We start from the raw sequence: 24197 nt of genomic DNA, 5'->3' as shown, positions 1-24197 counted from the left end.
CCCGTAACTGAACACAGGTGACTCTCGGACAGCCGACCGCCTCCCGGCCGGGGGCGCAGCAACGACGCGCGTCGCGGATGAGCTGCCCCTGCGGGTCCAGCTCGGCCCGGCAGCCGCGCAGGGAGCGAGCACGTGGCAGCGGGGCCTCGAGGGCAGGGAGCCAGACCCGGCTCCTCGGCGCACGCGGGGTCTCCGGCACGCGCGGAGACGTGCAGCGGCAGCTTCCGGGGCGGCTGGAGGACGCCATCAGCACCCAGTCTGTGTCACCACAAAGAATGGCAGGGCAGTGACCCCTCAGCACAGACTCAGACAGGAGCCCGCGGCCCCAGGGAGGCACGTGCTCAGGGCCCAGCAGGACGCCTGCCCGTCTGCGGCCTTCCAAGCTCTCCCACAAGACACCCAGTGGGGGGCACCTGGCTGACGCCGCCTGTCCCAGGGGGGCAGCAAGATGGCCGCCCGGTGCAGCTGGCAAGACCCCGCGAGGACAGCAGGCCACCTCCGTGGGGCCCTTGCCAGCAGCTGCGATGTCAGCATCGTCAGATGGAAATATCACGCTGAAGGGGCGGTCTGCACTCACTGGCCAGCACACAGGCCCATCCAGGTGATGGAGACAAAGCAACAGGAGGGACTGTCCCAGACTGGGGGGTGGGAGCAGGGCTAGTCAGTGACTGCGCGGGTTTCCTGCTTGCACCGGTCGTGCATGGCTAACCAGGAAGTGGATGCGAGGGAAGCTGGTCCACCCAAGGACAAGCCTACAATCACTTCAAGGTACGAACTCCAGATCCTGTCTGTCCAGGCAGGGCCTGGGAACCTGCATTCCCTGGGCCCACGCGCCCTCCTCCAGGCACCCCCTCAGCGCTCGCGTCGCAGCTGGACGGCCACGGAGTCCCGGCCGCACCCCACCCCGGCCCCAAGGCCACTAAAGCACACCTGGAGGCACTGTGCAGCGACCACCGTGTTTACTCACAACAGCATTTCAGAAAAAGGGCACAGGCACCCACGGCCCTTTCACGAGCCACAGCCCTCCCCCAAGGGGGTCCGGGACTCCCAGGACCTTCTCCGACACCCCAGTGCGTGGGTGCCCCGGGAAGCCACGGCCAGGGAGCCCGGTGAGGTCTGCATCTCAGGAGGGCCAGGCAGTGCCCGCCCCCTCTCGGGTCCGACCCACAGCCCACGGCCGCCAAGGCTGCCCCAACACCACCCACTGCGCAGAACACCTGCGGGCTCCCCGTCCAGGAAGACGCGAATGCAGAAGTCCCGGTGAAGGCCGCCAGCGTTTCTGTTCACAAGGGCTGTCGGCGTGAGGGCAGACGGGGCAGACGGGCAGACGGGGCCGCCGGGCCTTGGGAGGGGCAGGTGGGGCAGGGCGAGCAGCGCCAGCCTTGTCAGCAACCGAGGAGGGCGCAGGCCCCAGAACCCCCATCTGCTGCCCACTCCTTCTGTTTTGGCAAAATAAAAGACACCCAAAAAACTAAAAGAACACCTCAGAACAAACAGCTTCGAGAAAGTGAAGTAAACACCAGGACCGTGAAGGGCAGGACACACCGCCCATGTCTAGGCCGCCCCGGCCCGTCACCTGGACGAGCCTGCGGCTCCATCCGGGACACAGGGCCCGGCCGGGCCGGCCGCGGGCGCAGGTGCGGGCACAGAGCAGGGGGGGCTGGTGGGAGAGGCACTGGGGCTCGGCACCAGGAGCCGTGGCCACGCGTGGCAGGGCCCTGAGGGGTCGGTGCATCCCCAGGGCCCTCCAGAGGCAGCCGGGGTGAGGGGGCAAGAGGGATGCAGCCTGAACTCGGGGCCGGGCGCCGCGGGCTCAGCCAGCTGGCGGGAGCGCACCTCCTGGTTGGGGGGCAGGGCCTGACCCCCGCGACGCCCTGCAAAGGCAGCACGGGGAATGCTGGGGGCGGGGGCTCGAGGGCGCCCTGCACGTGTCCTGGGGCCTGGGCCCGCGTCTGTCCCAGGGCGGGGGAGCCCTTGCCTGCTGCTGGGAGGGCTGCAGGTGCTGTCTGGCACAGGGACCCCGACCCCCCACTGGTCGCTGGCCGGCAGCACACGCGCCGTCACAAGACGTCCTCGCAGAGTTGGGCGCAGAAGAAGCCTGCTGATCCGCCAGCTGCTTGGCCAAGAGTCACAGAAATTACCCACGAAAAGTCAGAAGTCTGTGCAAACTCACCCACCACCAGCCTAAGAGGACAGGAGGTTTTAGGCTTGGCAGGCAAGAGATGCCGGGCACGGCGGGGGCTGCCGCTGCCGCAGGGTCAGCCCAGAGGCGAGATGCGGGGGACACGGCAGCTCCCCGCCCGGCTCTAATTCCTCAGGGCGGCCAACCTGAAAAAACGACAACAGAACCACTGTGGGGGCGGCGGGACCTGTGAGTCTGCCCACAGGCAGCCAAGGCCCCTTGCGCGGCCTCCGCTGCCCCTCCGGCCAGGGCCCTCTCCCCTCTGGGCTCAGCTGCCCACCCACCCGCACCTGCACGTGGGGGGCTCCAGGTTGCAGCCGCAGGCCACACGTGCCCCTGCAGCCGCCTCCAGCCTCGAGCTCACCCCCCCACCCTGGCAGCCGCGGCGCCGGGCGCCTCGCACCTGCGCGACAGCTGGTCCTCCTGGCTGCGCACGGAGCTCTCGCCCACGGCCGAGGCGCCCTCGGGCAGCTGGCTGAGCTGGTCCAGCACCTCCAGGCCGTTCTCCTCAGCGATCTGCACAATGAGGCTGTCCACCTGCTCCTGCGGCGTGGTCAGCGTGGTGGCCGAGCTCACGGAGTCCTCCATCACCTGGGGGTTGGGTCTGGGCGTCAGGCCTGTGCCCGGGAGCCCCGCTGCAGCCTCGCCGAGGCTGTTGGTCCGCAACACAACCACGTGCCAGACCCCGTTCTCCGCCTGCCCCCCAACTCCAGCCCCCATTCGGCGCCCGGGGCAGCCCTCGTCGGGCTCTCTCCAGCCTCTGGGGTCAAGCAGAATGGCCTGTCGTGCAGAGAGCGTTCCCAGCCACCCACCCCCCAGGCCTCCTCTGCTCGAGCTTGTGCTGTTGGGACCCCAACAGGGGCTCCGGGGCCCCAGAAGCGGCCCCACAGCAGCTCAGCGCAAAGGACGCTCACTGCATGGGGAGGGAGGAGCGCACGGTGGCCGCTGAGCTGCCACCCGACGCACTGCCCGCTTGCGGGCAGGCATGCTGACCTACCGAGGTGTGCACGTCCAGGTTCTGCACCTGCTGCTCGAACCTGTCCATCACCGCAGACACCTTCTGCAAGTCCATGCTGCTGAGCGCCCGGTCCAGGGCTTTGGTCACCTGCGCCATGTTCTTGGTCACCTGGCACAGAAGGAGAGGCAACAGGCCTGAAGGGAGGGATGTCCCCACCAGGGCCAGGCCTCAGAGCCCTCCCCTACCCAGGCCGATAGGACCCTAAGACCCAGCCCTAGCCAAGCCTGGCAGCCCTCAGGCCGCACAGGCCCTCCCCAAGCGAGTCCCCACGGAGTGCCACCCAGCCGACAGCAGACACAAGGAGACCGAAGTGCGAGGCGCTGTGGCTCCCGGGCGCTGCTCTCCCTGGCGCGCACCGCTGTGCGGGGGGCTCTCCCTCCCAGCTCCGGCCCGCCCCGGGATGCAGCCTGAGCGGAGCACTCACCCCCTTCATGGTCACAGCTGTCTGCACCTTGGAGGCCACGGCATCCACACGGGACGCCATGCGGAGCCAGTTCACGCCTTCGTTCTTCTTGCGAATGGCATTCTCTGCGTACACGCGGGCACACTCCACGTTCTTCTGCTGCAGGGCCTGAAATGCGCGGTGACACCAGCCTGGCTTGGGCGCTGGCCTTTCCCAGGGCATCGGCCGGCATGCGCCCTTCCCAGCCCTCGGCAGGGCCGGGGGCGCCATGAAAACGCAGACGCCCGGGCCCCAAGCCTGCTCAGGGGCCAGGGTGTCCAGGGCAGGGCCTCAGACCAGCCCACCGTGGGGCTTCGATGGGACAGCCCTGGACGCAGGGCCACATGTCCCCGCCCGCCTCTCCCCCGACTCACTCGGGCCTCTCCCGCCACCACCAGAGTGGGCAACGCGGACTGCAAAGGACTCAGGCCCGCAGCCGGCTGGCTCGCGGGCCTCCCTCCCGCCCTGGGAGCCATTGTTTCAGGGGGGAAGTCACCAGACCCCACACCTGCACTCAGCTCCTGTGAGGGACCCCCCACTGAGAGCTGCCAGACCCCTCCAGCCTCCCCTGCCACCCCTCTCTGGCATGGGACCCCAAGAGCCTCCTGCCCTGCCCCTCACCCCACAGCGGGGTCGCCTCCCCTCAGCCTGAGACACCACCTTCACTGTGGAAGAGAGGGCTGAGGGGCCTGTGGGCAGGGAGGGGCCTCCAGGAGCCACTTCCTACACAATCTGTGGGAAAACCAAGCTCAGGACGTTGGAAATGAACAGAAGCCATGGACCGTCCGAGAAAAAGCACCGGCGACGTCTCCCCTTCCTGCCCTGGATGCCTTGTCAGGGGCAGACACAGAGCCACTGCAGGCCTCGGGCAGGCCCACCCTTCCCTGTGTGGAAGTGACGCCCACCAAAAAGACCCCAGGAGCCCTGGCTGGTGTGGCTCAGCGTGCCGGGTGCGGGCCTGTGGACCGAAAGGTCGCAGGACCAACTCCCCGTCAGGGCACAGGCCTGGGGGGTGCTGGGGTTCGGTCCCGCTCGGGGCCCATACCAGAGGCAGCCAAGCGGTGTTTCTCTCTCACACCGATGTTTCCCTCTCTCTTCCTCCCCCCTCCCGTCCCCCTCTCTAAAATCAGTAACTTTTCTGTTTTAATAGTGGCAGCCACCACCTCACCTTCTTCACTTTGGCCTGCTCTGCCTTCGAGTCCTTCTCCGCCTTCTTGGCCAGTTTCTCCAGCTGCTTCGCTGTGAACTGAGCAGAGGCGGGCGCCCGGGTCAGACCAGCAAGGCCAGCCCCCGTCTGCCGGGCTCCCGGGCTCCCGGGACTCCGGACCTCTCGAAGGCCCCCTGCTGGCCCCTAACCGCCCGGTGCACTCCTCCATCAGAGCCTAACACTGCGGCCCCTCCCTTCCCAGGCGGGGGGGCGGGGGGGGGCGTCTGTAACCGCAGGCGCAGGGGCTCTAGGGGCCGTCGCCGCACCGGGCAGGGGGCACTCTCTCCCCCGACGCTGCCTGTGGCCCTGGGCCTGTGTCCTCCACGCGCCGCCGGACTGGGCTGCCTACCCACACGGGGCCCTTCAGGGGACACCCCACCCACTCAGGGCGACACCCGGGCTCTCTCCCACCTCCTGCACACCCAGCCCCGCCCCCAGCGCTGCTCTTCGGCCGCCACGTCCACCTCTGCCTCCCACCCTGCCCGCCTGGCCGCCCGCAGGCTCTGAAGGTCAGCCTGCCTCGGAGCCCTGTCCCTCCCCGTCCTCCTTGACCCCTGGCCTCGCTCCTCCTTCCCAGAGCCCTCGGCCGCTCCCACCACCTTTGAACAAAGGCTGCTCCGGGGCCAAGTGTCCCAGGCCCCCCGGCCAGGGGCTCTGGGGCACCTCACACACCCCAGCCCCTCCCTGCTGGGGGGCCCCACCCCATCCCTGGGCAGAGTGGCCCCCCCCTGCCCAGGCAGCTGGCAGGGGAGCTTGCCCGGGAGGCCCAAGCCCCCAGGGCCCACAGTCTCCTCGCACTGGCCCTGCCAGCAGAGTCCCGTCGGCCCACCTGAGAGGACCCACCAGCCCCCGGGCCTCCCCATGGCCTTGGGGGTCCCCTATGCCCTTGGTACTTGGAACTTTCTGTCACAGAGAAAGGTGCCGTCAGGCAACTCAGTGATCCCCTTTGTCACCGCTCTGGCTGAACACTGGGCAGAGGTCGCCCACTCGACGACCAGTCCCTCCGAGCATCCGTGTCCACGCAGCAGCAGGACGGGGCGGGGGCGCACGGCCGCTCAGCACGTACCTTCAACTGGAACAGCGTGTCTGCAAAGAGGGGATGGCTGTGGTTTGAGGACGCCGAGAAATGGGCGAAACAACACTTCCAACGAGCAGAGGGGGCCCTCGGGGCCCTCGAGGCCCAGAGAGCAGGACCAGAGCCCAGGCGCGGACGCGGCTGATGGGGCCTCAGCCGACGGACCGCCACCGCGCTCTGCTCCCTCGCTGGCCTGGGCCGGCAACCCCAGGACGGCACCCGCTGACCTCCAGGGCGGGCATGGCATGCGGGCACGGCGGTCACACAGGCAGCGTGTGGCCCCTGGTGGGAACTCAAGGCGGTGCTACTTTGTAACTCATGCAACTTTACAAAGGTCCCTTGGAGTCCCTGCCCCCACTTCATAAGGCTCAGTCCTTGACGGTGTATTTTTTTTTTAGGATTTTATTTATTTATTTGTAAAGCGATGGGAAGGGAGGGAGAAAGAGGACAGAAACATCCGTGTGTGGTTGTCTCGCGCCCCCACCTGGGTCTGCAACCCAGGCCTGTGCCCTGACTGGGAACTGAACTGCGGACCCTGTGGTTCTCAGGTCGCTGCTTCGACTCACACTGAGCCCCACCAGCCAGCGCTTGACGGTGTTGTTCCTTATACACTTCTTCTCTCCAAAAGTAAATGGGTGGAGACAGCGGAGAGATGGCTCTTATATCATCAAGGAGCGGAGCCATCGATCCAGGCTGAGCCCCTTGGGACCTGACTTGCTAGGATGGCTTAACACTTTCTCAACCGACCCCACTCCTGGGGAGGTTGGCCACACGGGCTCAGGGGGCGACCGCAAGCCCTGTCCGCAGCCTGGGGTGCAGAGGCTGCCCGCGGAGCCCAGGGCGGCGGCCCTCCGCGCGGGCCTGGTCAAGGCCCCAGCGGGGACTCGACACCACAGCCCACCTGACACACAGGCGGCCCAAGCGCCAAACGCTGCTACGGCAGAATCTCACCCCAAAGAAAGCGACGCGGGCAAGACAAAGCTCCCTGGAGGGCAGAGTGAACTGGGGCGCAAACACGAACATCGGTGTGTGTGTTGGGGTGGGTGCTGTTCATCTTCTGAGGCCGTTTTTACAGAATTTCCTTCGCGACCCCGACATGGCTGCGTGGCTTGTCGCACGTCACAAAGTGATTTTCAAAACCTCCCTATCGCGCCAGCAAACGCGGGCAGCCGCCACCTCCCGCCCCGCCCCGCCGTCTCCTTTACCGGGGCGCAGGCCCCACCGCGGGGGCTCTCGCGGGGCAGGCCTGGCGCGCAAGGTGCTGCCGGCCCGAGCTTGGCTAGTTCTCTTGGCGGCGCCCTCTGACCCGACGTCCCGGGGCCCCGAATGGCGCTCTCCCTCGCCGGGACCGAAGCTGGGGCGTTGAGGGGCAGCTGGAGGCTGCGCGGGGCCGGGGGTCGGAAGCCGCGGGTCGAGGGCCGGGATCGAGGCTTGGGGCGCTCGCCCGCGCCCCCAAGGGCGGCGACTCTTACCGTCCATGGCCAGTCCGGCAGCGGCAGCCCTCGCAGAGGCGGTGGGACGAGATCGGCCGGAGGGTCGTCGAACAGGCGACCAGCTCCGCCGGGTGGGAACTTCCGGGTCGCTCCCTACTTCCGGCGTCCGGCCCCTCTCGCGAGAGGACCGCGGCCGGTCCTGCGAGCCGAGGCGTTGCCGTGGCGACCGCGCGACGCTGCCGGGTGGCAGCGTCTGTGAGTCACTGGCGCCGCGCCCGCCGAAGTGCAGGTGCCCGGCTGTGCCAGCGGGGCGGCGGGCTCCCCTATGGGACTTGGCAGGAGCAAACACAAACCCGAGAAAGGTAAAGGGCCGCCGGCCGCCGTCTCCCTGGAGCGGCCGGCACCCGCGAGGGCTTGGGTGCCGGGCGCCCCGCCCCTCCTACGCCCGGGCCCTCTCTCGATGACCAAGCCTTGGGAACCCTTTCTTCCAGGGGGAAACATGCAGTTTAGGGAAATGGAGTGCCCCAGGTTTTCCAAGCTGCCTATTTCACTCTGAACCAAAGTAGGCAACTGAGGAAGAATGGATCCATTGCCCTAGATTCAGTACATCATAGTTCCAATTAATTATCCATGTATTCCAGGTGAAAAGCAAAAAAAGGGGCACGACTATCTAGGCCAAAAGTCTAAGGAAAAGTCGGTGGACAGGCAGTCCCAGGACTCTGAGAAGCCTCTAGACACTACGCCGGCCGAGGGCTGCTCTCGGGAGAAAGGGGCAGCCGCGCAGCCGTGCTCGGCAGCTGGAGTCAAAGGTAGGACCCACCCAGAAGGGGGCGGGGCCCGAGGCTGCAGCTTCCAGGAGCTTGGGGGTGGAGTCAACGGAAGCAGAAGTGGGGGATCCTGGACGCAGGGGGTGATGGCGGAAGGGCCTAGGGCCCTACCTAGGAGGGGAAGATCCGGAACTGTAGGTGGAAATACAAGTTCAGTAAAGGTTGAGAGAAGCTGCCAAGTGATACACACATAACAGAGTCCAGAGGGGCTTAGTGCGCAGACACCAAGCGCACCGCTGCCATCGCAGCGGGTGGACGCACGGTGGGCGAAGGGACGCCGAGGGGGCAGAGCCTCGGTGGGACAAAGGGCTGCCACAGTTTGGCAAATGTATTCATTTCGTCACAGCCCAGGGTGGCCAGATGTTTCCATGTGGACCGGGGGATGAGGGCACAGAAGCAGCCAGAGGATGCCGTCTTCTGTCAGTTCTATCATGTGGGTTGTGGACATTAAGACAAGGGCCATGTCATGGAGTTTGCTGGAAAAATCTGTGTCCAGAGTGAAGGCTGTTTGGGGCAGCAAGGAGGCCCGTCACGTGGCACAGGCCCTTTGCTGCGGCTGGGGAGACGCCGATGAGGGAGTGGCCATCGGGACCACCAGGGATCCGGGAGGAAGACCCGTGGGCCCTGCTGCGGGATGAGATGTAGGGGAACGGAGCCGGGAAGGCGGGCGGCGGTGTCCGCGAGGCTGCGTCGTCGCTGGCTCAGGACCCCTGGCCTGGCGGGGAGAGGGGTTCAGAGGGAGGCATCTGCGGGGCCGCGACGGGCAGGAGGCAGTTGGCAGCGAGGCTGTTGGACTGGAGAGCAGGGCCTGGACTCCCAACCCCATGTAGGGCGGGCGGTGGCAGGAGGGACCCGAGGCGCCGGGAGGAGGCCCGGAGGACCCTCCATGTCCGCCAGGAGGCTTTCGGCTGCAAGTCCCGGAAAAGCCAGCCAGACGTGGCTTCACTGCCGAGGGGTGGGACGTCTCCCCAGGAAGGAAGGGCCAGAGGCGGGGCGCTCGCAGCCGCTGACCGGCAGCACGGCCCGCAGGCCCAGGGCCCGGGTCTCTGGGCCGCTCCGGTGTCGCGCACACACAGGACGGCGTCTCGTCCGTGAGAGGCGCTTCTCGTTTCGTATCAGCAAGGAGAGCCTGCCCCTGGCAGGCCTCACCTGCCCAACACGTCCAGGGCGGGCTCACCCGCAGACTCCAGGGCTGGACCTCCACCTGCAAAGGACGGTGTTGTTGGGGGGCTGCCTGTTAGAAAGGCACCCAGGGTGTCCGTCACACCGTCACTTCAGAGGGTGCAGAGAAGACAGACACAGGGGGAAGGTCAGAGAGTAAGCGAGGCTGAAGTTTCAAGGAAGCTGAAGAGCATGGTGTCTCCCTGTGATGGGTGTCTCGGCACCACAGGGGCGAGCTGCCCGGCGGGCTGGGCCACACGGCCGGCCGTCCCCAAAGCCGGCACTGAGGGCAAGGGGCCGCGTGTAAAGGCCACCTATGCTATTACCCATTTATGGGAAGTGTCCCAAAAAGGTAAACGTATAGAGCGGGAAGCCCGAGCGAAGGGTAGGAATGCAGATTGGCCGCAAAGGGAAACAAGATCTTAAAACTACATTGGCAGTTGCCCATCTATGAAAGTTTACCAAAAACCATGGAATTGTATGCTTTAAACTGGTGAGTTTTGTGGTATGTAAATTGTTCCTCAATAAAGCTATTTAAAAAAAAAAAAAAAGGAGGACTAGTCAAAAGTGTTCAATGCTGCGAAGAGACTGTGTAAAGCCAGACAAGACTCCATGGAATGAGGCGAGTAGCCGGTCTTGGAGGCCGGCCGGAGAGCAGCGTCCAGGGACCAGGAGCAAACGTGGTCTGCCACGGGGACGCGAGCATTTGCTTTTACATGGGTTTTTAAAGCTAAGGAACTTCCCTACTCGATTTGGGAAAGTTCCACTCTTTTGGAAGTCTAAGTTTCTTGAATTAACCTAATGCCACAACAGCTTCAAGGACACGGAGGGTCCCAGCAAGCCCAGAGCTCTGTGTATTATCTAAGTATTGAGATTAAGCCTTGGTACAACGGGACAGAAACCACAGTGGCCGTGGCCTGGGCTTGCCCGGGGTGGGGGCGGGCTGCCTGGAAGCCAGCCTGCGGGAACTCTGTGGGGCGATGGGACATCTGCGTCCTGTTGGTTACACCGGTGGATGCAGTTGTGGAAACTCATCCAGCCGAGCACTTAAGAGCAGTGCATTTTCTCTTGTGTGGATTATGCCTGACACAAAACACGGAATATAGGCAAGTCCATGGGGAACCCCTGTACGTGCAGATGCCCGAGGGCGCAGGGACACCCTGTGTGTGGGGCGGGGGGCCCAGCCAAGCCGCGAGCTCAGCGGCGAGGCGAGGCCCCCCGCCTGTGACCTCGGCCCCCCCCAGCTACATCCGTGGGCACGCAGGACGTGTCTGCGAGGGGAAGGACCCTTCTGTAGGCAATTTCTAATCAACTCGTTACTTTAAATGAAATATTCCTAACCTTTCGTCTTAACGTGTATAAAAAGCTGGTATGAATCAATGTAAAAATTTTAACTTCCCAATTGAAGTTACGCAGAATAGGATGAAAGTGGCTTAACAATAAAAAGGAAGGGTACTCTCAGTGCCCAGTGCAGGCACAGTCACGCGACGGTGGTTAAAAAGATCAAAGGTCGATCAACGTTGAGGTGCAGTGAGGCTCTCGACCTGATGCCCAGGCTCCAGCACCTCCCTCTGCCACCAGCCTCGGGCAGGGGAGACAAACTTCCTGGGCCCCAGCTCCCTCATCCGCACAAGGGAGGTCACGAGAAGACGCACTTCACGAGCTTCTCGTGGGTCCCTGTTCGCTGTCATCAGTCTGGGGCCGCGAACAGGCAACTACGTGTCCCTTGAGGGTTTGGTGGGGAACAAAGCACGCTGCAAAGCCGCCCGGTACAGGCCCGCGATGAGGGGAGGCTTCCGACTACTCACGTCCACGCACGCGCAGAGGCACGAAGGGACGTGCCGCACACTGGAGGCAGTGAAAGGCCTTCCGCCTCTGTATTTTGTACCAACTGAGAACTTGCAAGGTCCGTGCATGCCTTGTCACCTTAACAAGTTTAAAAAACAATGTGACCAACATCAGACATGGCCGTTTCTGCAGCATTCTGACCAAGCTCCGCGCAGCTTGGAATCCCTTGGAAACTGTGCATCTGAACCTTCACCCCTGGGGCACACCTGCCTTCCCGAGGCCTGTCACCTGAGCCTTTGGCAGCTCAATGGCTCCGTGGTGGGTGGCACAAGCATCCTGTTTTTGTCCTAGAAAGAGGGTGTCTAGTTTTAAGCTTTGGAATGTTCGTGTACTGTTTTGACGGCTCTCAGTCCTGCCTGTTTCTTTTTCTTGAACCCAAATCTAATCCCTGTGCTTTGGCACTAACCCAGACGGTGTCTGCTTTTCCAGACTCACCGAGCACCTGGATGTTTCCTTCCAAGAAACCTGAGGCGCAGGTCAAGCCGATCCAGGAGAAAGCTGTCCTCCCGCAGATCATCATCACCAGGGCCTCGAGCGAGGCCTTCAGTGACGGCAGCATCGGCACCGTGGAGCAGAGGACCATTCAGGAGCAGCCGGAGCGGGGACCCTATGCCCGGCACAGGAACCCCAGCACTGTAGACGCCTACGCCTTGCACAGCGACAAATGAACGGACCCTCGAGCAGCTGTGCTCACCCCTGCGCTGAGCCTCAGCGGCAATGGCAGAGGGGCCACCCTGCCCCACGGGAAGCTGCGGGTGCCCCTTCCGGAGGTGAGGGTCCCCCCCTTCCCCAGAGCTGCTGGCAGCTTGGTTGAGGGCAAGAGTGACTCTTAAGTAAATGAATAAATCTCATCCCCTGCTGGAATGGATGCTGGTGCAGAGGAATGAAGAGGCAGCAGGCGGCATGTCTCCCTCCAACTCCCAGAGACGGCTCAAGTCCTCACTCTGAGGCGCGTGCGTGACTCCTGGCGGTTGTGGGGAACGAGGTGCCCCACCCTTGGAAAGAAGGTGGGGGGGGGGGCGCTGAGGGCTCCGAGTGCTGAACTTTAAGGCCCGAAGGCTCCTGGCCTGGCTGTAACCTGACCCAGGGGACTAAGAACGCACAAGCAGAATGTGGAACAGGAGGTGTGGCCGCTGTGCACTGGGACGTTTGGAAGCAGCCTTGTCCCAGCTGCCCCGGAGAGAGGAGAGTGGAGCTGACACTCCCCGTCCTCCTGGCTGTGAACGAGGGCACCCCTCCAGGGGACCCCCAAGTCGTCCCCGCGGCCAGCAGTGCTCAGGGGTGGCTGGTGACGCTGCATTAGCGCTTAGTTTGCAGAATGGGGCAAACTGCACACACAGTTCCTACTTCTGTCGATGAGGGTTATGTTCCCTTCACTTGAATGGTAGAGTTGACTCCCAATTGATTAGTTTCAGTATAACCAGAGAAATAAGTCTCACTTTGACATTATTTACTAACACATTGTTAGCGTCACTATATTTCATCTATTTATTTATGCATTCTGCTACAACTATATATACAGAGAAATCAAGCGCACACAAATGTGGATTTGATCCTGTGGGGTCAGCACGCCTGCCCTGCTCCACAGAGCTTCTAGCAGCCGTTGCATTTCTATTATTGGACCTAGAAGTAGCCCTCCCACCCCTGCCCTGAGCGTGGGAATCAAAAAACTGTCTTTACTGCGGGGCTAATTCTAACCTCATTATCAGCTTAGGAACGAATTCCAAAGGCTGCAGTGAACTGAGGGCTGCGGGGGAGGTCGGGGCTGGGGGGGAAGGTGAAGAGACCGGGGGCGCGGATCGGGGCCTTCTCTGGGGCAAACTCCTGGAGGACAAGGACAGGCAGACGCCTGGGCTGTCACCTGGGGGAGAGTCTGGAAAGCTCGCGACCAGGCGCCGCCTTCTGGGCAACAGCTGACACTGACACCTGTGGAACAGGCGCCCTCACTGGAGAAGATCCCGAAGCTGGGCGCAAACGTGTCGCCAGCCAGAACGACTCCGACCACAGAGGCTCACCTCCCGGTTTGGCTGTTAGGGGACGGACACACCTCTGGATTTCATCCCGTCTTTTCATAAAGCAGTCTCTGGAGGGTTACGGGTAGGATCAGGAAGTTCTTCCCTTTTGTGAGCCCAACTGTCTTACAAATACTTATGCGTGGTGTTTGGCTTGTAGTCAAAGTAAACAAATGCTTTCTGTTAAAAAAATAAAAGGTCCACGTGTGCAGTTACGGAACAGTCCCGGGACGGACGTACAACGCGGAGTACGCCGCAGTAACGGGGGAGGGAGCCAGGTGGGAATGGACGTATCTGGGGATCACTTAAGTTACATAAAGGTCTAACCACCGAGCTACACGCCTGAAACTAACATAGTATTAAAGATGAGCTACTACAAGGTTAGAACGATTTATTAGTTTAAATGGGAACAACGGATTTTGACGCACTCACTTGATTAATTTCATAGTTGAGCAGGGTCGTGACTTACGTTCACATTAATTTAGCCCCGGCAGCCCTCCTCGGCCCCCGGACCGCGCCCCCCGCGCAGCTCCCACGCCATCGGCTCCAAGGGCCTCCCGCCTGCCCGCAGCCGCCTTACGAACCCCGAGGCCGAGCGCCCAGCGCCACGCATCCGGGGACCCGGCCCCGCCGCCGCCGCGTGCAGCCCGGCTCGTCCCCGCAGCCGCGGACCGAGCCCTGTCTCCGGGCGCCAGTCGCGCTCCCGGGCTCGAGCTCAGACGCCCACCTCCCGCCGCCGAGAGAGGAGCCGCGGGCCCCGCGACACTCGCAGACGCCTGCCCTCCTCCGGCGGCCGTTCACCAGCGCCCCTGCCGCGTCAGATAACGCGTTTAAAATTGAAAGAGGGCGCGAATCTCAACAGTCCAAGCGCATCAAGGGGACTGAATCCTCTGAGATCTCCGGTTTCCTTGGTAACCGTTGCCAAAGGCGGAACGCCCCCCCCGGAAGTAGGGACGCGCCTGCGCCGAGGAACGCCGTCTGCGCCTGCGCATCGGGAAGTGGGTGCTGCGCTCGGCATGGGCGAGCCTGAGCCGGAGGCGGAGCAGATCCGTCTGAAGTGTATCCGTAAGGAAGGCTTCTTCACAGTGCCTCCAGAACACAGGGTGCGATCCGGGGGTCGCTCGAGGTAGACCCGCCCGCGCCGGCGGCAGGGCGGGGCCGAAACGCTCCGGGCCTTCGATGTCGTGCTAAATCGCCGAGGTTTCCGGCACAGGCGGAAACGACAGTCCCAGAGTGCTTCGCGGCAGGCGGGGAAGCCGGCGGCCTCCCTTGGGGCGTGAAGGGGCGGGCCCGCTCGTCAGCCGCGGGCCTTTTCGAGAAGGGCTGGCTCCAGGCTGGAGCGCCTCAAAGGTTTTAGTGCGGCGCCCAGGAGCCCCTTGAGTCGGAGGAGGGAATACCCGTGGGAAGCCTTGGAGGAGTGGCCTCCCCTGGGCTGCGAGTGATCGGCCCGGCGGCCCCGGGGCGTCTGCCGGTGTCGTTGCCCCCTCTCTAGAGAGGAGGGAGGTGAAGGCCAGGGGCGTTGAGCGACTTTTCTGACAGCTCGTGCAGGGACAGTTCCGAACCCTGGCGGCTGGATTGTGTCTTAACGACTCGGTGCTCCGAAGGGCCAAGGCCTGCGCCCAGTCGGATAGTAGCGGACTGTGGCCGAGTGAGCGCCAGCAGCCCCCCAGCCCCCACTGGCCGGCCGCGCTTCTCTCAGAGCCGCCACCCGTTCCTGGCGCGGTGCTGGGGACCCAGCCCTCAAAGGACAGGTAGACACACACTGACCAGGACAGTGCAACGTGCGCAAAAGCAGATGCTTCAGGACAAAACTACAGGCATTTCAGAGAGGATGGTTTCCACTTGGGGGCCTGGGAGAAACTGAGGAAAGGGTAGGATTTGGACACAAGTGAGGAGGCCAGATTTAGGGAGCGGCAAAGTCGCAGGGAGGAGAATGAGGAAGGGAATTGGGCAGGAAAGGGAGGTTGAGCTCATGGGAGGGTCTTCAGTCCAGGCCACTTGGTTCCCCAGGAGTCAGGCGGGAACGACATGGAGGGCGAGGGTTGGTACAAGAAGCTAAGAGGCCAGAGGGGCGCTGTCCGCATTGGAGCCTCGCAGCCGTGCTGCTTAGACGCAGGAAAAGCGCTCGCTCTGTGCACATCGCGTAGGTGTTGGTGTGCAAAGCTGTCTGCTGGGACAGAGACCCGAAAATAGAGGGGCTGCATCAAGGGCTCCATTCCTCCGTCCCTGAACCTTCGGAGAGAGGCAGCTGATTTCCCCGAGGTGGGCCAAGCTCCCGGGTGGCCCCTTGTTGGCCAGAATTTAGTCACACGGTCATACCAACGACGAGGGAAGCTGCGGAATGGCCACCAACTGCATGGCTGCCTGCCACCGAGCAGCGTTCCATAGCTCCAAGGAAGGGGCCCTGTTTGCCTGGTAGGGACAGAGGCATGGCTACTCTGTCTGGTAGACACTTAATGAGGATCTGGAAGCTTTTGCCACCTGCAGAGCATCCTTTAGACCAGTGCTGCTGGGTAGACTTTCTATGGCGATGGAATTGTTCTGTTTCCTGCATCGCCCGGAGTGGTCACCATGAGCCATGTGGGGCCATTGAACCCGTCACCCGTGGCTGGCTAGCGCGGCCGACGAGCTGAGCTTTGCCCTTGAACCGCGGCCAGCCGGTGGCGACCGCTAGGCAGCGTGTGTCCGGACCACGGGGTTGGAAGGGAGCGGCCGGGCCGTCTTTGGCGTTGCCCTCAAAGCGTCTGGCCCAGTGTCATTCCCTTCTCCTCGTCCGAAAAGCCCCAGCGTGTGGTTGCCTTGCTGTGTGGCGAGTGAGACGTAGGAAGTACAAGCTAAGTGTGAACCACCACCTTCAGTTGTCCCATTAGCTGCCAAATCCTCGCCCTGCCAGCGCCTCTCTCTTTCAGCTGGGACGGTGCCGGAGCGTGAAGGAGTTTGAGAAGCTGAACCGCATCGGGGAAGGCACCTACGGCATCGTGTGTGAGTGGCTGAGACGGGAGGCCAGGAGCCGGGAAAGTCCCGCAGTAGCTGTGTTAGGGCGGGGAGGGGCCGGGGCAATGGCCTGCTCGAGTGGTTGTCTGAGTGACCGTGGATGTCGGATGGCTCGCCTCCCGTGGCAGCCAGAGCCGCAGCCGCTGTGACACCGAGCGCGTCCCACTGCTGCAGCCGGGAAGCCTCACAGACCAGCACGGTGCTTTGGGAGCCGTCTTTGTGCAAAAGGAGGGTTCTCTTATCTGGATGAAGGACCTGATTTGGTGTAGAACACAGCACAACAGAACAGCAAGCAGTGGTCTGCATGCTGACTCTGAGAGGGAGACTTAAGGGAGCTTCTCACAACCAGGCACCCTGTACCCAGCGCAAAGGGAGCCCGTGTCTGGTGGGGCCACAGGTGTTGGCTTGCAGAGTGAGGACGAAGTGTCGCTGGGCAGCTGGTTGTCAAAGAGGAGGAGAAAGGGAAGCCCCAGGTCTCAGGGAGAGGCCCTTGTGTGGCACAAGAATGTGCGGTCGGGGGTGGGTTGGATTCCGTCATGGATGAGTTTCTGTCCCAGATCGGGCCCGGGACACGCAGACCGACGAGATTGTCGCGCTGAAGAAAGTGCGGATGGACAAGGAGAAGGACGGTGAGCGGGGCAGGGTGCTGGGCCCCGTCCAGCTCGGAGTGAGAGGGACAGAAAGGCGCAGGTTCACCGGGGCCCCCTTAGGATGGGACCCGCGGCGCGCAGAGCGGACGGCAGCCCTGCCCAGGACGTCTGCGTGGTGGTTGAAGGGGGCTGGGCTCTGAAGGGGGGCTGGGCTCCCAGCCCACCCAGGGCCTTCCCTGCCCGCCGCCCCACTGCTCCCCGGCTGCGGGGGGTGGGGGGGCTGTGCCCTGGTCCCTGCAGAGGGCCGCCGCCTCGCACCTGATGGAGGAAGGCGGGGTTCAAGGAGCCCGTCCGGACGGCTGTGACCCCCCGAGCTAGGGGTCGGGCCCGGCGGTGGCAGGGCAGGCATCGCTGCGGGGCTGGGGGCAGGGGTGCCGTCTGCGGGCACGGGCTCTCAGGCGTGTCCGGGCGCAGGGGTCCCCATCAGCAGCCTGCGCGAGATCACGCTGCTCCTCCGCCTGCGCCACCCGAATATCGTGGAGCTGAAGGAGGTGGTTGTGGGGAGCCACCTGGAGAGGTGAGCGGTCTGGGGGCCCTCCCGTGGGGCCCTGTGGGGCCCGCCGCCCAGCCTGCACCGGGGAGGCAGCAGGGTCCCCCCTTTGTTCCTCCAGCATCTTCCTGGTGATGGGTTACTGTGAGCAGGACCTGGCCAGCCTTCTGGAGAACATGCCAACGCCCTTCTCGGAGGCCCAGGTATGTGGGGCGGGGCGTGGGGGCGGCCTTCACGGGCCCTTGTCCAGCATGTTTGAGCCAAACAGGGCTCGCCTGACTGTCCGGCCCTTGGCACAGGTGAAGTGCATTGTGCTGCAGGTGCTGCGGGGCCTCCACTACCTGCACCGAAACTTCGTCATCCACAGGTGGGGGCTCTGGAGGCCCAGAGGGGCGGGACCTCAGGGAGCTGGGGGGGGGCGGGGGGCGGGGCCTCAGGCATTCTGCCGGTTCCCGAGGTGGGAAGTGTGGCCACCAGTTCTGACCGCTGGTGCCCGTGGTTCCGGGCGGGAGCGGGAGCGGACGCGGACGCGGCCTCGGTGCAGTAGGGGCTCTTGGTGCTTGGCCTCCCCGCAGGGGGTGGGCGGGGCAAGTGCAAGCTGGGGCCCGGGTCGCCTCCCCGGTCCCGTGGCCCACGCAGGAAAGGCCGACTGTGGGGGCGGGACACGGGACGTCCCGAGCCCAGAGCAGGGCTGTGCGGGCAGTGCTCCTGTGCCAGGACGCTTTGTGCTGAGCTGGGGGGGCAGGGCAGGGTCAGGCCTGGCCCCAGCGCCTCCTCCCACAGCTGCCACGTGCCTGGGCTGCCCCTGCCTCTTGTTGACAAAGTCCCCGCAGGAGGAGACGTGGAATAGTCTTCTGAGAGTCACCAGGACGGTGACGGGCAGCTGCCCCCACGCATCCCACTCCCCGAGGACCCTGACGTCCGCTTTCTGTCACAGGGACCTGAAGGTTTCCAACCTGCTCATGACCGATAAGGGCTGCGTGAAGACAGGTGGGTGCGGGGCTGGCTCTGCGGCCACGCCTCCGTGCGGCCGGCGGCGGGGGGGCAGACCTGTCCTTACAGGCACCAGCCCTCCCTGGGTGACATGCCTCCTTCGCGTCTGTCACAGCGGATTTCGGCCTGGCCCGGGCCTACGGCATCCCAGTGAAGCCAATGACACCCAAGGTGGTCACGCTGTGGTGAGTCCCTAGGAACCCGGTGTGCTGGGGAGGCGTGTCTGGGGCAGGGTCTGGGGCGGTGCCCGCCTGGCTTGGCGCCGCCTGGAGGAGGGCGGTCGCTGCCCTGCCTGAAGAGTCGGGGGGCACGGGCGTCAGAGGCCTCCTGCTGTGCGTCACGCTGCCCCATCCGTGAAACGGGAGGACCCAGGGCCCAGCGCGCCTGGGGTGCCCCCAGGAGCCTGCAGCGACATCGGCTGTCCCCACGGTGCTGCTCTCCTGGGCAGAGCTCCACAGGGAGGGGCGGTCCCGGTGGCCTTGGCAACCCTGCTGTCCAGGGGGGCTGGCAGGAGGGCGGCACCGACCCGCTGTGCCCGGGGAGGCCCAGGAACTGCGGGACGTGAGGGGGCACGTCTGTGCGCAGGTACCGAGCCCCTGAGCTGCTGCTGGGAGCCACCACGCAGACCACCAGCATCGACATGTGGTGAGGTGTCAGGCGGGCGGGGGAGGGCAGGTCATGTGGAGCCGCTGGGGACAGAGTAGGCCGTTGTCTGTGCTCCCAGCTCCTGAGGACGTGGGGTCCCGAGAGGAAGTGCAGGGACACAGCATGTGTGGGCGCCTGGCACCGAGGTCCCCCAGGGAGGCTGTGGGACCCAGCCGTGTGGCCGTGCCATTGTGACGTCGGCTGGAGCTCAGCCCCGTCCTCCGTCCCCAGGGCACGGAGGCGCAGGGCAGAGCTGGCCCTCGGTGGGCCACGTTTGGGGGCGCGGGCAGGTGTGTGAGGCCATGCCGCGCCCCGCCCCGCCCCGCCCCACAGGGCCCTGGGCTGTGTCCTGGCCGAGCTGCTGGCCCACAAGCCCCTCCTCCCCGGCACCTCGGAGATCCACCAGGTGGACCTGATCGTGCAGCTGCTGGGGACGCCCAGCGAGAACATCTGGCCGGTGAGTGCCCAGCCCCCGCCTTGCCCGCCGGCCGGGCGGGCCCCACGCTCCAGCCCTTGTGTCCCACAGGGCTTCTCCAAGCTGCCGCTGGCCAGCCAGTACAGCCTGCGGAAGCAGCCGTACAACAACCTGAAGCACAAGTTCCCGTGGCTCTCAGAGGCCGGCCTGCGCCTGCTGAACCTGCTCTTCATGTATGACCCGAAGAAAAGGTGCGGTCCTGCGGGCACCTGCCCCAGGCCTCAGAGGAGGGTCTCTCAGAGCAGAGACCGGGCCGCCCCCCCAGACGAGTGCAGCGTGGGCTGGGCGCCCCGGTCGGGCCTCTGCCCACTCGGGCCACGGATCCCCAGACCCTTCCTCCCCACCCACCCCTGCCGTTGAGAGTTGGGAGGCAGGGGCGGCCCGAGCGGGCGCGGTGTGAGGGGACGGCCTCCCCGGGGCCCGGGGCCGCGCTGACAGCGGCTGTCCCGCAGGGCGGCGGCTGGAGACTGCCTGGAGAGCTCCTACTTCAAGGAGAAGCCCCTGCGTGAGTCCCCGGGACCCGGGGCTCGGTCAGCAGAGCTCTCGGTGGGAGGCCTTTCTGCCCAGCTCGTGGGTCTCGGGTCAGCCTTGGGGAGCTCCTCCAGCCCCAGCCTGTGACGTGAGGTGGCTCCCAGCCCAGACCCACCCAGGTGGGGCCCTGGCCACAGACGCTGCCTGCCGCCCGTAGCGCTGGAGCAGAGGGGCCCTCGCAGGCGCGGGCGGGGCTCAGCGCCTGCCCACTGCTGACAGCCCCCTCCTTGCAGCCTGCGAGCCCGAGCTCATGCCCACCTTCCCTCACCACCGCAACAAGCGGGCCGCCCCGGCCCCCTCCGACAGCCAGAGCAAGCGCGGCAGGCCCTGACCACGGGCGGCCCCTGCCAGCCAGGCCAACAGGCCCGAGACCACAGCGGGACGCACCTGCGGCTTCAGCTGACCGCACGGATGCCTACTGCCGCCACCTGCCACGGCCCCAGAACAGCGGGGCGATGTGGGTGATGCGCCCCCAGGCCGCCCCCCGCCCCCGGGCTGGGCTGGGCAGCAATACCTGGTGGCCGCACCAGGCCTGCCCACTGCTGTGCCCTTGGCTCCTCGGAGTTCAGAGGGCACCTCAGGCCTCGGGTGTGTGGCTTCCCCAGGCCACCAGGCTTCCCAGGGGCAGGGCTGGCGGGGCTCGGTGACTGCAGTCTGGGTCGTGACCGCTGGGACCCCAGAGCAAGGCCCTGGGTTGGGGCCTGAGCCCCACGGGCCAGTCACATGGTCAGCGCCACAAGAACTCAGATAAAAGCTCTCCAGACGGATGCCGGCTGGTTCCATGTCCTTTAATGTGCGTGACGCCCAGCCCCGGGCCGTGAGGGGCCGGGACGGAGGGTGGGCACAGGCAGGCACCCCGCCGCCCTCCAGTCCTGTGAGTGCACGGTTCCCGGGACCCATGAGAGGGGCCGCACCTGCCCCCCTTGGCCTTGGAGCCCAGCCAAGTGCTGGTGCCCAGAAGTGGCCTCACAGGCCCTCGGCCCCGCCTGCTGCTGCCTGTTTTCCATGGCCCCTGGCGCCTCTACACCCTGACATGCGGCCTGGTCACTTCTCCTCTGCTGTGGCTGGGGCAGGACCTCAGATGGGCCCACTGTGCTCAGGCCCACGGTGTCACCCCCGGGTCCCCCGTCACTGGGAGGCTGCGTGTTCCAGGCCTCAACCTGCAGGAGTTGGGAGGTCCAGGCTGCCAGGTGGACCCCCACCATGCAGGGGGTGGGGCCTTCCCTGGGGACACGGTGCCCTGACAAGGCCAGACAGGCCAGACTCCTGCACCCAGCACACGCGGGTCTGGGTGCTGAGGGCATGGGTGGAGGGGCGGCAAGGCCCTGCCTCCTGCCTGCGGGCTGGGCGCCCCACGCCCTCCTGCGGCACCCAGGATGCTCCCCTGCGCCCAGGGCAGCAGTGGCCTGGGCCTGAGGAGGGGGAGGGCCAGAGAAGCACCACGAGGCACTGGGAGGGGCCGGGGCCTGGCTGGGTGGGCCTACGGCCGGGCCCCAGGGCCCTCGCACAGCAGGGTGTCCACTTCTGCCCGCTGCAGCCACAGGCGCTGCTGGGTGCTGCCCAGCAGCGCACGCAGCTCGTGGCCCCGGCGGCAGGCAGGCAGGGCCGCGCAGTGGGCGGCGTGCAGCTGGCGGCATGTGTGGCAGCAGCAGGTGGGCAGGACGCCAGGGGCCAGGCAGCCGTGTGCCTGGTAGCCTGGGGATGTGGGGACGGGCCCGGGCACGCGCTGGGGGCCGGCCCGCCTGGGGCTGCTGGGGCCTGGGGGGACAGCCGGGTCCCCGGGCTGGCTCAGCAACCCTTGACGCAGCGACAGGAACGAGAAGGCCTCAGGCCCCAGCTCTCCCTCCTCCAAGGCCCCGTAGGGCGGGCTGCTGGCCCGCTGCGGCCCCGCGGCCTCCTCCAGCGGCCCCCAGGCCTCGCCGCCCGCGCCCCACAGTCTGGCGCTCTGCTCCCAGGGCAGCGGCCGGTAGGCCGGCTCTGGGGAGGGTGAGCTGGGGCCTGGCGAGGACCCTCCGTGCAGGCTGGCCTCCTCCGAGCTCTCGTCCTCCTGCAGGTCCCGGTACAGGTCCAGCTGGGCCCGGAACCTCGCCGGGGAGCCCCGGGGGGGCAGGGGCGGCGGCTCTTCTTCCCGGGCCAGCCTCTGCTGCAGCCACGCCACGCAGGAGGCCACGTCCACGCTGGCCCGCCGCGCCTGCAGCAGCGCCTCGGCCGGCAGCACGCTGGTGCCCAGCTGGTCCAGCACCTCGCCCAGGATCTCACACTCCAGCCGCAGGGCGAAGCAGCCCAGGGCCACCTGCACCAGCTGACAGGCAGGGGGCGGGGCGGTCACCATGAGGCAGTGGTTGTCCCCAGGCACGTAGCCCATCTTCTGGAAGCTCTGGACGAGGAGGTCCTCGGACAGCGCGCCCCTCAGCACGTGCACGTAGCCCCCTGAGAACGTCTGCGAGGGAGGGCCCGGTCAGCAGCAGCCCAGCACCGCCCCCAGCCAGGGCCCGCTTCCAGGCCCCCACCCTCCCTGTGCTGACCGGGCCCCCCGGGACTCTGACTGGGGCGGTCCCAGGCCCCACAGTGGAAGAAATGCGTACATTCTGGCTCCCACGTCGGGACCGAGGGGGCCCTGCTCATTGCCTTCCGGCTGCGGGCTGTCCAGAGGGGGCCTGTGAGCACTGCGGGCTCCTGCGGGCCACAGCCTCTGTCAGCTCTGTGAAGGGCGACCGCGCGCGGGCAGGGCCCCGGGGCTTCGCCCTCCCCTCACAAGTGGCCCTAAAGCTGGATTATTGAGTCTGTTTGGAAAATGGGTTTGGAGAGATTGGGGAACTTGCCCAAAGCCACACAGCCAGGATGAGACAGAACCGGACTCACCCAGGCTGGCCCAACGCTAAGGCCCAGGGGCGCCTCAAGCCCCCAGGGTTGGCCCTGCGTGGCCCCACGCCCCCGCCTCGCCCTCTGAACAGATGAATGACGTCCCACAACCTCGGACCAGCTGGTGTCCTCCGTGAGCCGTGGGCTCCGGAGCACACCTCTCCAGGCTGCCGCTGCCATGGCAACTGGCAGAGGCACTTCGCCCACACGCCCAGTGACGACATCACCCTCCCACTCGGCTAAATTAAGAACAGGGCCTGCCCCCTCCTGCTGGACGGCAGCGCACCTATTGGGGCCAGTTCACACCTGGGCTGAGGGGTGACAGAGGTTCGCGCCCATCTGGTCCCCCCGCCCCCGCCCGCTTCATTGGGGTGCACCCACCTGGCTTCATTCTCAATAAATGGGACCAGCCCACACCCTGGACACATTAGGGTAACCATGGCCCTCAAGTGGCCCCTGTGCGCCCGTCGTAGGACTGTTACGGCCACCGGGGCAGCAAAGCCGCTTTGGGGAGGGCAGTGATGGGGCTTCGAAGGGGGCAGGACGCGCAGCCAGCCCGTGTTCTCAGCGCCGGGATCGCCCACGGAGGCCTCGGCCCGGAGCCGCCCCACCGCAGGCAGGACCCTCAGCGCGCTCTGAGCCCCGAGGCCAAGGGCCCCTGGAATCCCTCATCTCCAACGCCTGCGCAAGGAAGGCCCTCGGCCCGGCGCCCACCTTGATGGTGGTGAACTCCTTCCTCCAGGGCAACAGGTAGAGGTGCACGGCGGCCAGCTCCAGGAGCTCGAAGGCGCGGGCCAGGCCGCGCAGCGCGGGGGCCAGGTCGGCGCGGCCCCACAGGCCGTCGGTGAGCAGCGCCAGCGCGTCGTCCTGCAGCGCGCCGTGCAGGTCGAAGTCTTCCACCAGGATCTGCCAGAGCACCGCGCGCAGCGACGGGTCCCCGCACACGCCCGCGCGCCCGCGCCGCAGCTCGCGCTCCAGGCACAGGCGGTAGTCCTCCGACAGCGAGCGGCTGCCCATCCTGGAGGCGGGGCAGGGCTTCAGGAACCAGGGACCCCTCCCGCCAGCCGCGAGCCCCGAGACCGCACCCGGCATCCCCGGCCCCGCTCCAGACCCGCGACCTCGTCATCTGAGCCACCGCGGCAGCCACAGCGGCCCCCTTCCTGGAGACGCTCCCCGCCCCCCCAGCTGAGTCCCCGCTCCCGAGCGGAGAACCCCACGCCACAGATCCTGCCGTGAGCCCCGCGGGCGACCCCGTTACCTGTCTGTCCCCAAGGGTCCCCAAGCGCGCGCTGCTCAGCTCCGGCCTGTCCCGCAGCAGGACGCTTCCGCCGGGAGCCCGCTCCGCCCCTCGG

At 65.8% G+C, this 24197-nt stretch overlaps 4 protein-coding genes across 6 annotated transcripts; 2 read left to right on the top strand and 2 right to left on the bottom strand.

Annotated features, from left to right (window-relative positions):
- Positions 1-1837: 1837 nt before the first annotated feature.
- On the bottom strand, positions 1838-7506 carry CHMP1A (charged multivesicular body protein 1A). The gene is made up of 7 exons (XM_054570230.1): positions 7397-7506; positions 5916-5935; positions 4811-4888; positions 3625-3771; positions 3180-3308; positions 2586-2773; positions 1838-2328 (listed from the first exon to the last, which is right to left on the bottom strand). Exons 1-7 carry the CDS (start codon positions 7401-7403, stop codon positions 2307-2309), a joined length of 591 nt encoding a protein of 196 aa, XP_054426205.1. The 5' UTR covers positions 7404-7506; the 3' UTR covers positions 1838-2306.
- Positions 7507-7682: 176 nt separating this feature from the next.
- SPATA33 (spermatogenesis associated 33) lies at positions 7683-11861 on the top strand. Its single transcript, XM_054570229.1, has 4 exons — positions 7683-7719; positions 7999-8166; positions 8243-8244; positions 11655-11861. Exons 1-4 carry the CDS (start codon positions 7683-7685, stop codon positions 11859-11861), a joined length of 414 nt encoding a protein of 137 aa, XP_054426204.1.
- A 2319-nt stretch (positions 11862-14180) lies between these two features.
- Positions 14181-20741, top strand: CDK10 (cyclin dependent kinase 10). Of its 3 annotated transcripts, none has more exons than XM_054570228.1 (13): positions 14181-14270; positions 16115-16187; positions 16757-16828; positions 17264-17366; positions 17461-17542; positions 17639-17706; positions 18277-18329; positions 18448-18517; positions 18918-18977; positions 19311-19434; positions 19504-19643; positions 19905-19957; positions 20217-20741. In XM_054570228.1, the coding sequence occupies exons 3-13, from the start codon at positions 16810-16812 to the stop codon at positions 20312-20314; spliced, it is 870 nt and encodes a 289-aa protein (XP_054426203.1). In that variant the 5' UTR covers positions 14181-14270; positions 16115-16187; positions 16757-16809; the 3' UTR covers positions 20315-20741. The 3 variants fall into 3 exon arrangements, with proteins under 3 accessions (XP_054426203.1, XP_054426201.1, XP_054426202.1); XM_054570226.1 differs by having other exon boundaries at positions 14187-14308; XM_054570227.1 differs by having other exon boundaries at positions 14230-14331.
- Positions 20742-21463: 722 nt separating this feature from the next.
- On the bottom strand, positions 21464-23877 carry SPATA2L (spermatogenesis associated 2 like). The gene is made up of 2 exons (XM_054570225.1): positions 23560-23877; positions 21464-22423 (listed from the first exon to the last, which is right to left on the bottom strand). The coding sequence occupies exons 1-2, from the start codon at positions 23860-23862 to the stop codon at positions 21464-21466; spliced, it is 1263 nt and encodes a 420-aa protein (XP_054426200.1). The 5' UTR covers positions 23863-23877.
- Between the last annotated feature and the right edge of the window lie 320 nt (positions 23878-24197).

Source organism: Pteronotus mesoamericanus, unplaced genomic scaffold (assembly GCF_021234165.1).
Source record: "Pteronotus mesoamericanus isolate MK-2021 breed Mesoamerican mustached bat unplaced genomic scaffold, CSHL_Meso_final contig_202, whole genome shotgun sequence".
Lineage (NCBI taxonomy): Eukaryota > Metazoa > Chordata > Mammalia > Chiroptera > Mormoopidae > Pteronotus > Pteronotus mesoamericanus.
Note: the sequence above shows the minus strand (reverse complement) of the source record. Positions and strands in the feature narration are given on the sequence as shown.